Raw genomic sequence first — 11,219 nt, forward strand, 5'->3', positions numbered from 1 at the left:
TCTCAGTCCACATGGCGGGTTTCCAGTTTAGACCTGGACATCCGATGCGACACTCAGATGTTGAATTTTCTACAGAGCAGAGAAGCTGAAAGAGGTCCATTGCTCCCGGGGGAGAGGTCCTAAAGAAACACTTCTCTCCGGCCCGCATTCAAGTTTTGACCTTAACCTTCGTCCACCTGCGGTAAATACGCCCCTGCCTTCAACCCCGGAGTCACACTTCACTAACTCACAAAACCGAATTCATCTGCAAGAGCTCAGCTCTTCAAGTGTTGCGTTATTCCCCCCCCCCAATAAAACAAACTAAAAAAGGTCAAGGCCGTTTGTGCACTGTCAGCAAGCGCATGGGTGCAAGCTCATTAGATCCACCCAGGTCTGCTGCTGCTGTTCTCTGCAGGCATATCTGATCCTTATCACCCCCCCAACCTCCCCCACTCGCTCTCTTATAAAACCCAGGTGTGCAAACACAAAAGGTTTACCTAGGCGTCATAAATGATAACAGGTAAGGGGAGAGGGGGGAGAGGGGAGAGGGGAGGGGTAATAAAAAGAAGGAGGTCCAGCTCCTCAGATCCACAGGGAACTCCTAATCTGACTAGTTTTTTTTATCCCTTGCACAGATACACAGACGTTAATTTGTTGCCTGATCGTCTCGAACCAATTCTGTCAAAAGGAGGTGACTGATTTACGTTATCTATTCAATCCTAACGGTGTCAAAAGCTGGAATACTGATACGAGGCATCTACAAACTTAAAGCAGGTCTCAAGGCATCGCTAATTCTACATGACATAGAGGCTGCATCTTTGCAAAATCCACAGTGGGGCTTCAAGCTAAATGCTAAAGTTACAATGCTGACCTGGTTAAGACTCCAGAAAATGTGAAAAGTTGAATTATGGAAAAGTGTGTGGGGGGGCCAATTCAAAAAGAAAAGAGATAATGAGTGGAGGAGATAGATCTCAGATCCAGACTTCAAACTTCTCACAGTCTCCCAGAGCAGATGGTTGCCACCTTTTTAAAGGGCGGCTTGAGTAAGATAAATAGTCTCATTGAAATTCCTTCCCTTGCGCGTTTACCTCTCCTGCAGTGACATCTTCACATTTGATCCACGTGGAAAAAAAACACAACAATTTTCAGCACACATTAAACATAAACTAACACATTTTGACACACTGACGCGCACACACACTCTTTGTAACTTCAGCCGCTGCAATCAGCCTCGTCTTTCTGTTTCGGTGTTCAGTGGCTAAAGCGAGCTCAACAATGGCTTGCCTTCTTCCCACAGCAACCCGCCTATACACACACACACACACACACACACAATCTCAGAAGGCCAGGGCCACAGTCAGTGGCGACTTCATGAAGAGAAGGATTAGTACTAAGAGGCTGCTGTGTGTGGGACCTTGAGGCAGTCGAACACAAAGGACTACAAATTGCCAGCTACATGCAACCATTGCGTGCAGCACACACACACACACACACACACACACACACACACACACACACACACACACACACACACAAGGCCACAAGAATTTTATTTGGGCGAATCACCGCGAGGAAATTATGGAAGCAATTATCAGATGCCCAGAGAGAACGGAAAACATAATTCCCTTGTTGTAATGGTGCGTGGAGGAGCCCCGTGTGTGTACGGCAACGCATCCCAAGCCGTGTAATTCATACCAGAAAACTGACACTGGTTTGCATGGATTACTCCGACCTATAGGATGTCACAGAGACCAGAGCATCCAGTGTGTCCACACAGAAAGCCCGTGGGTTGAACAGGTGGCTGGCAGGCTCGCTGCTCGGTGGCACTCCTAATCTTTGCTTATCAAAAATCTGGGAGTGCCACGTCTGTGGTTGGAAAGCTTCCACCGCGGTAGTTGTAGAAACACAACAGACTACACAATGGGAGTCAAAGGTTAAACTCGGGGAACACCTGTTGATTGGTTGAAGTAATATGCTATAAGTTATTTGATGGTTCTAGCCTCTAAACTTTATTTGTCTTAAGTGATAGGAATACTAGGAATGGTTGCTTGGACGAAAAAAAGCAGTGTGTTGAGTCGTTTTGGGGATATTTGTTGATGCCAGATTCTCAAATGTGAGGATTTACTCCCCAGAAACCGACTGTCAATCAAGCAGCGTATTGAGGATTGCATCACCATTTCTTCCTCACTTCTCGCTGCTACTACGGAGTTCTTTGTGTTTTTTTTAGAAATATATATCGCACCCCTTCCTGTGTGGTGCAGTATTTTTACTTGGAAGTTAGACATTAGAGAAGCACGCTTTTGTGATCTTGGCTCTGTTCTGACAACCGAGGAGTTAAATGCCTATGTCTTCTCTCACCACAATGTTTCCTGTCTTTATCTCTACATGCTAATAAATGCAAAAATAAAAGCATTTTCAATGTGCATTTGGGTTACAGTAAGACTTGTACGACGTTGTTTTCCATTTGGATAAGTCAGTAGCACATCTCTCTCACTACCGACCCCCCATTCCCCAGCTTCCCTCCTCTGACACAGAAAGCTTTATTGCGGTCAATTAAATGTTAATCAGGAGCAGTAGCTCAGCCCGTCCTTTGCAGACTCAGTGATGCCAGATGGAGTGGTGCAATAGAAAGAGACAGGCTCTGCCGAAAACAAATTAAAGTTTAAAAGCCCAGAGTCAGTGGGGAGTCAAATTCAGAGATGATCTCTTCAAATCAGATGACCGATGACAGAGGACAGAGAGGGAGACGCTCAGATCTTCATCTGCCTCTTCACCCCCTTCAAATAATTAACAACATCTTAGTTTCAGAACTGCTGCCTCAATAACAAATACACACAATCATTGACTAGGAATTTGGTCGAGGTCGTGTGCGCCGTATTATGGTGTGTGGTGGTGGTGGAGAGTCAGTGACTTGGCCAAGAGAAAAGGGGCCCACTTTAGCAATGTGGTTATCGGAGACACGGAGAAGCAAGACCAGAAAAGGGAGGTACGTACATTCTGACCGTGTGTGTGTGTGTGTGTGAGAGAGCAAAAGGCATAAGAAGATGTGTTCGGTGTGTTCGCTCTGTTATCAGCGGTCACACAAACTGCGTGTCCTCCCTCCACCTGCTTAACAAATTATCAGTTGCCATGGAGAAATACAAGTAACAACCCCCCCGGCTCCCCCTACGCCTGTTGACACAAGCACGCGTTACTCTATGCATGTCTGCACACATTTTGAGCTGAGAAAACTTATTGAGTTCTTGATAGTCACTATCTCAATTCTGCACTCATAAAGACTCCCTTTCTACCCAGTGAGACTTTCTGTGGCTCCACTGCTTATTTTCCTTTATGGTATAAAACAGAAATAATTTCTCCATTGAATTCCAGCAGACTCTTCTGTGTATCGGTGCATTAAATGGGTTGGATGACAAGAAGGTGGAGGAGGAAGGAGATGAAGGGAAAAAACGTAGATGACGCAGTTAATGAGGTGACAATTACGTGTCATCCGTCAACGTCCCACCAGGTAGACAGACTCAAACGCTACACGCTCACTTTAGGAACCCTTTGACATTTTGGGAAAGGCAATTATTTGCTTTCTTGCCAAGACTTAGAAGAGCAAATCAATATCAATCTCACTTAATATATTGTTAGCCAGCAGACGGTTAGCTGGGAGACCGGAGACATCTCAGGGACTGTGCCAAAGCTATTATCACATTATGTTCAGGTCCCACTATTTCATATCATCTTTAACCTGACTGTGTGCAAAGGTAAACAAATGATCAATTGGTTGCCGGGTGGTTCTGGATTGTCCCTCTGGGACACGGAGGCTCGTGTACAGATTGCCAAAGCCCTCCGAGGCAAAATGTGTTATTTTGAGCGATACACATTTAATTGAATCACTGTTAAAGCTGCTAGTTATTCATAAAATAATCAGTTGTGCTGACGCATTAATGAAATGCGAAAAAAAATCATTTTGCAAACAGTGTTTGCTTAAGTCTAAGTTATGTTTTTGGTCCTGTAGGTGCATTTGTCTTTTTTCCTTCATGTTTTTATGAATATATCTTATGCAATTGCAAAATGTTTATTCAGACAAACCGATTGTTCGCCGCATGCTCTTCCAGTCAGACGGGTATTTCTGTATCCTCTCTGACATCACCAAAAACATTCCTGTCACGTTGAATTTACTGCTGGAGAAAATGGTTCTTTAATTGACCCTTCTCCGGAGAGTTCAAAGGTCAGGCTCATCTGCTTGGAGCTGTGAGGATTATCCCTGGTGGTTTCTAACCACAGGACAAACCACCGCCGTCCTCTGCTCTGGAACACTGAGCAGCGCGTTGTGTGTTCGTCCTCATGTCAGTAACTCCTGCTTTGTGTTTTTCGAGGGAATTCACTGCACGTCTTGTTAATCTACCATTTTTTCGATGAATTCTTGTAACTTCAGATGTGCCCTTTGCTACGTTATCTGGCTCCAACAGATCGGTGCAGTCGGATGTCGTGTAGACTACTGAACAATTGTTTCGTAGCGTGAGGGTCATTTGATATCAGGATAAGAAATGTGGGTGATTCAAGAATCTGATGGAGAACTAAAACTTCATCGTTATGCTTTTATACTGTAATGAACTATTTTAAGTGCATTTTTGAGATGGCTAAGCATTAGCAATTCTTAGTCATTTCCAAAATCAGCTCAGACCAGCAAGGTTTTAGGACTATTTATTTATTGTACAATCCGCATATTTTCACAGCAACAACAACAACAGTGTGGCCATAACATCTCAAGTGTCTGCAAACGCTGCAGTGTTACCATGATGGCCATGAAAAAATACAAGAAGAAGGCAGTATGGGGCCCAACGAGGGCAGAGGCCCCAGATTTAACTCCATTCATTAAAGCCCACCACTGATTTCAAGAGTAGGGCTTCAGAGGAGTGAGCTGCAGGCGGACAGCTTGCTTTTGCACACCACAGCGTTTCACATGCGGACAAATGAGGGAGCTGGCAGGACAAGAAATGAGGGATGTGTGTGAGAGAGAGAGAGAGAGGCTAGTGAAAAAGGAGTTAGAGCAAGGAAAGAGAGATTGAAAGAGGTTTAGCCCTTAGCCGAGAATAAGCTCTAAAAAATTAATACTGTCATCTGAATTCATCCCGAGCACATTGAATAATTGAGAAGTGTCTTTGAGGGGAGCAGATATTGCAGAGTGTGACATGGTGGGGGTTGGCGAGGACACAGAAATTACTGGGAAAACCTGTTACTGTTTGTCTGTAAGTTTCAACAACCGGTTTCAGCGTATTTGTGACGGAAAATATGACAAATCATGTGTCACGTGCTTGGACATGCAAACAGAACAGCAGGACCAGACAGCGGGACAGTAGAAAATGGACATGGATATAATGTGGGAAGGAAAAGATTTGTTCATTGATTGAACGTGGAACTAGAAGAGCGCCTGGGGCTTCTCCTCCACACGGGGCTCTGACTGACACTATAAAGACTTCGAGGGGCGTCGGGAGCGGGAGTGTGTTCCCATAACCCATCGGCCCTTCAGCCTCACACAACCACGGACCCCTCCATTGGGCATCTGAGCCACAGCGCAGATGGCATACACCAATTTAGAGCAAAGGTTGTCTATTTACCCCTCACCTCCCCCCTCCCTTCTGCTGCTACACTCTTACTGTCTCTTACCCCCCCACATCACTCCCCTTTTTATTGCCTTTTTCTCTTCAGTTCCGTAAGGTTTTATCTGAGGGGCCTCCTGATTGTGTTCTGATTACACACAAATTCTAAAAAACAGTCCCCCATTTCTTCAGCATCTTTTTCCATTTTTAAAGTATTTTCTTCAGTATTATAAGAATGGCCGGGTATCTCATGCTCTCAGATAATGAGCAAAAGTTATAGTTCTATACACCGGTAGCCATGTCTTGCAGGGATATTAATGGTGGACCACTCTGCATTGGGGGAAAGCCATGAAAGGAGTTTTGTTTAGTCAACCTCGTCCTGCTTTGATACGAACAATACATAATTGCAGCCCCAAAGAATCAGCGTGGTAGGCTTTAAAACATGATTAGCAACATCTATACCGTCACACAACAACACATGGGGGAGAGCAGAGCGGCAGCCTCAGTGTGTTTGATGGTTGTGCAATGGATGCAGCACTTTAAAGTGGCAGATTAAATGAGAAAAGGTGTGTTTAACATGTGTGGTAATGAGTCACTTGTTTGGGGATTGTACTGCATGGAAAGTACCTGTAGATACCCATCTGTTAAACAACATAACACATAATGACTAATGCACATGTTCAACCACTTCATTTATCACCTCAGAAGACATTGTGAACGTAACTTTATGGTGTAACTATCTCTAGTTTCAAGTTGTGTTCAATACAGCCTGATGTTCATTTAGAAAATGAAGATCCTATTTAGAGTATAATAGACCATAAAGTATGCTCTGGGTTTAGCGTGGTTCACAGGTCCCTGCTGCAACCCAGAGCCATTAACGGCGGCTCTGCTTCACGAACACAAATACGGACACCGGCCATTCACTGGTTGCAAAAGAAAAAAGATGGCGACAGGCCGCCAGGTTCGCCAAATCCAAAGCCATAAAACATCGACTGGTTGCAAACCTCGGGTCTTTAGTCTTAAAGATTAAAGTAATCTCATGAATGAGTTCTAATGAGGTAAACTCCGCAGCAGAGGCTCAATGTCCTGAACACTGGTGATAAGCCCAAACATGACTGGGCAAATGCACTCTACATGTCTGGGCGCGTCGGTCTGTGAGGTAAAAGTGGAACACGTTTGAAAACTTCAACAGTAAACTTTATTTATATAGGTAGACAGAACTCTATGTACCGTACATGTGAGTGGGAGCTGAGTCCGCATAACTTTAAATGAGAATTTCAGACGTGTGAGTATGTGTGTGTGTGTGTGTGTGTGTGTGTGTGTGTGTGTGTGTGTGTGTGTGTGTGTGTTTATGTGGAGTGTCACTGTGACATAACTCGGCCTGGGATGTGCAGCTGCTGGGAACAGGGAGCCTGTTACAACAGGGTTAAGTAACAGCAGAGCCCAAGGTTCAGTGCTGCTAGAAATATTTACACACACGCACAAAATACACCTGCCTGACACGCAGATACACACAAGTGCACTTAATCTCCCGATTATGCAAAGACACACAGGCACCTACAAGCATGTACAGGTGCTATTTTGAGTTGCAGCTTGTACACTCCCCGCCATACCGAAGCTTCGCTTACTGCACATTTCACAAGCTCCGCACCACACCGACCCCTCGAACGCTGGCTGTGTTGCATTTGTTCGCACCAGCTTAAGTGTTGACCACTCCAACATTTAAGAACTAACTCGTCTAACAATAAATTGTAAACGTTGACAGCAGTGAGGTTCGGTGAATAGCCCTTAATGAGATTGAGAAATGAGAAGGAAGTAAAATCAATGTTATATATATAATTCTGCTAAAGTAAATGACCAAACCTTGTGTTACTTTTTTAAAGTTTACTCTACAAGTTAATGGCGGCCCGAGGGTGATGAAATGTTGCACTTGGCAATCTACCTTTCACCAGTTTTAATGATTGACTGACAAACATATGAAAAATAATGAGCTAAGTGGGAACCTGGGAGAGAAACCGCAGGGGGATTACTTGGATTTGCTCAGCAAATCTCCTCAACAAAAGGTGCCCTGGCTGCACGAAGCTGTAGGTGTTCGAACCCGGCTCCGTGTGAGGGTGAAACGTAAGCGGCGTAAGAGAAATGGAGAGCGACGGGACTGAAAAAAAAAGCAGAGGTAGTCCTCCGAAACACCTTTTTTAACAAGCCTCCACGCTGGAAGGGGCCGGCTTGTCCGTTTGGACCTGTGGAGAGCCGTCATCCTGGGTATTAATGCGCCATCCTACGCGTCTCCACCACTACGAAGACAAAAACAACTATAGTCCGTGATAAAGAGTCACTTGTAAAGGAAACTTTATTTAAAAAAGGCCACAGGAGATTTATTGACTTTGGGTAACACTAAACCACTGACAGCTTGGCCATCGTGCCCGAAATTCCAGGAGTAACAGCCCTGAACGGGGACAGTGAACCCGGCCTTGACTACGCACAGAACCCCCCCGCCCCTCTTAGCTCTTCACTGAAGCATATCACATCACATAACTTGAGAAGCACTTACAAAATATGGCCTACAGGCTCCACGCCCCATGGAACGGGTCCTTTAGCCTCTAACCTCCGGGTGTTAATCTATGCCCTCTGACCTTCTGCACCTCCCTCCTCCCCGGTGCCTTACGCTTCATGGGTGACCGGATAGCTGTCTTTCCAAAAAAAAGAAACGAAAAGCTTTTCCCCCCTTTACCGCTCATCTAAACTCTCAGCATCCAAATAGTTCTGTGATTCCCCTGCAGCAGGATCAGCAACCTTGACCCGAGAGACAGATCCCTGCCAAGGTTTACGTAACAAATGGCCCACTGTGGATACGGTAGCATGATGGAAATTTAGCCTCAGATAGCAAAGAAAAAAAAAAGCATGGTGTGACAAAAACACGGCGTATCACGTGGATTTATTTGTATTTTGGCAGAGGTATTTAATCACACGCATGCGCCGAGCATGTTAAATCTTTTGTTTACATCCAGTTCCTTGTCGTATTAATGGATTAGCTGCAGTTCAGTAAACTGTCTTATGTAATTGTTTCATTCTCTTAGCTCTTAAACAGGGTTGCGTCACTTAAAATAGCCTCCTGTGTTTCCAGACAAACTGGTTACAACCTTTCTGCCTGCTCGAAATTCCAGCCAAAAGACATGTGACCGAGGCCTCGGAAGAACATCATGCACACGTGAAGTAAAGACAAAGGACGCATTGGATGCAATTTCAATCCACAGCCTAATTTGTCTATTAAATGTGAGGGATTATGTGCAGGATGCCGCGTTCTGGTCAATTTATGAGATGAGTATGTGTAAGGTCACCAAACCCCACGCTGCTTAAAGAGATTACTGATCCTAAGTGCCTCCCTGATGTGATCCCCCTCACCCTACCTCGTGTGCTCAGCGTTTTCAAACGCATTTCCATCAGAATGATGCAGAGAGGTACAACGAGGAACGCGCTTTCCAAATAAGCGCTCGTAAAACTGCGCGGGGATGGATGCGCGCCCGTGTGTGTGTGTGTGTGTGTGTGTACGTCAGTGGGTTTACAAGCCACATGCTTTCTTGTTTTTGTTTTGATGGAGGAAGGAGGGGGGGCGGCCGGCCGGGTGGGTTGTGAGCGACTCTTACCTTCCATCCTGCAGAGCTGTTGCTGTCGCCTTTGTCTTTGAAGTAGGGGATGGATCTCACCATCCAGTCGTAAATCTGAGACAGCGTCAGCCTCTTGTCCGGCGCGCTCTCGATCGCTTTGGTTATCAGGTCGGCGTACGACAGGTTCCCCCAGGCGTTACGGCGAGATGACGCTTTCCTCGGGGCCTGCTGGGCGGCCAAGCCGCCGGGGTTCGGCGCGCCGGAGGCGGCCGTCGGCGAGTACGCGGAGAGCGGGGAGCCTGCGCTCTCCTGGCCGGAGGAGGAGAGCGCGCCATCGGCCGCTGGGCTGTTGCTGCTCTGGTCCTCGGTCGCCAAGCCCGAGCCATTGACGCTGGTCGACGCAGGGTTGGCGCCGTCGTCTTCGTCGTCCTCTTCCTCAGGTATAATGTCTGCGTCGTTGCTCTCCGGTTTCGCCGCGTTGGAGTCCGGCCGCGGCAGCGGCCAGGTGCAAGATCTGGGCCGCGTCTGGGGCTCGAAGTCCGGGTCAATGGCCACGTCCAAATCCGGGGGTGGGTCCGGGAGCGAAGCCTCGGCCATTATTCTCCGATAGCAACCTTACCCCCGCTGCCGGGTAATGAAGTTAAAAGACGAGAGACGAGGAGCTGTCAAAGTCGCGTCCCATGGATGCGCGCTCCCGTCCTTTGTTGCTATTCCACGCCGGCGGAGTCCCAGCCGGGCCACGAGCAACTTAGTTACGAACGCCTGTTGAAGACATGAAGACAGAAGAATGAGCCCGACACATTTTCGGTGAGAGCCAAGTTAGAACACAGCGCTGCGCAGGCGACCCGGGAGGTCCAACCGATGTCTGTCAATGAAGCACCGATTGATGACTTCTTTAAAATAACAAGGATTTAAATCGCCTTGCAATTAGAGTTATTCCTAAAGACTATATGTTCACGATTAGGAGCTCTACGCAAAAAAAAGCGTCCTGGTGCACGCGTCCGAATCCTCCCACTGGTGTCCGATGCCTGAGGAGAAAGTGCTGAAAGCTCATCATCATCATCCCTCTGTCAAATAAAATACCTACCACGGCCGGTAATGTGCTGCGTGGTGCCCCCCCCCCCAAAAAAAAGAAAAGAAAAAGAAAATCCCCAAAGAGAGATCAGATCCCGGATCGTTCACTTCCAGATGCCATCTTGACTCTTTCCTCCTTCTGCTCCTCAAGTGCGCTCCGCGATGCCGGGACACGTTGAAAGTACGCAGCGCGAGCCAGCGTCGATGCACAATATAAGGCAGCCGCCTCACTCACACGGGTTACTACTGTATCTCCACGCAGCGCGCGCCCGCACACACACACACACACACACACACACACACACACACACACACACACACACGTACATGCACGTACGTGCACGCGCACACGTTCACATGCACGCCCGCTCACACGCGTACAATCACGTACGTGCATACGCAAACACGCGGATGGGAGTCTAATCGAGGGCCAGCCCCCTGCATCCTGCGCACGGGATCGCCTTTTAAAGAGACACAGTCCAACGGGACGGAGCTGGGACACGTCTTGACATGTTGGTGACATTTATTTTAGAATTTCTTATTATTATTTGTTTTTTTTTAATGTTTTGACTGGGGAGGCACTGAAGGTGTTTTGCTGTGCTATCCATTTATTACTTTTTTCTTAAGCTACTGAGAACTGTAAGTGAATGAACACCTGTCATTATCAATTAATCAATCAAAAAACATTCATAACTTTTTCCGAGAAGTAAGTTGACCGATAGTCTTCTGAACTTCATGTCATTTTTTAATGACTAAATTTGTACTTGTACTTTGTACACATTGTATTTGTATGTGCATGTGTATTAAAACACGTGTCATACATATGTTGCTGACATGAAAGTGCTTCTAAAAGAAAACATTTGAAAAACCTGCTCTGATTTTAGCTTTAACCCGCAGTGCCACTCAGAAGTTCGGACACATTTTCTCATTCAGTTATTCAGTTCATTGACAAAGTCCGTCCACACGCTGGACA

At 46.4% G+C, this 11,219-nt stretch overlaps 1 protein-coding gene across 1 annotated transcript in view; it reads right to left on the reverse strand.

The window, feature by feature from the left end:
* Nucleotides 1–10,667, reverse strand: part of foxo3b (forkhead box O3b) — a 35,191-nt gene extending 24,524 nt beyond the window's left edge. Inside the window, exons 1-2 of the mRNA XM_040161391.2 lie at nucleotides 10,260–10,667; nucleotides 9,212–9,934 (exon numbers count right to left, since the gene is read on the reverse strand). Coding sequence (XP_040017325.2) covers nucleotides 9,212–9,769 — 558 coding nt within the window. The 5' untranslated portion in view covers nucleotides 9,770–9,934; nucleotides 10,260–10,667. The remainder of the gene's footprint in view (nucleotides 1–9,211; nucleotides 9,935–10,259) is intronic.
* Nucleotides 10,668–11,219: the final 552 nt, after the last annotated feature.

The sequence above is a fragment of the Gasterosteus aculeatus genome, chromosome 18, assembly GCF_964276395.1.
Source record: "Gasterosteus aculeatus chromosome 18, fGasAcu3.hap1.1, whole genome shotgun sequence".
In the NCBI taxonomy this organism is placed as follows: Eukaryota; Metazoa; Chordata; class Actinopteri; order Perciformes; family Gasterosteidae; genus Gasterosteus; species Gasterosteus aculeatus.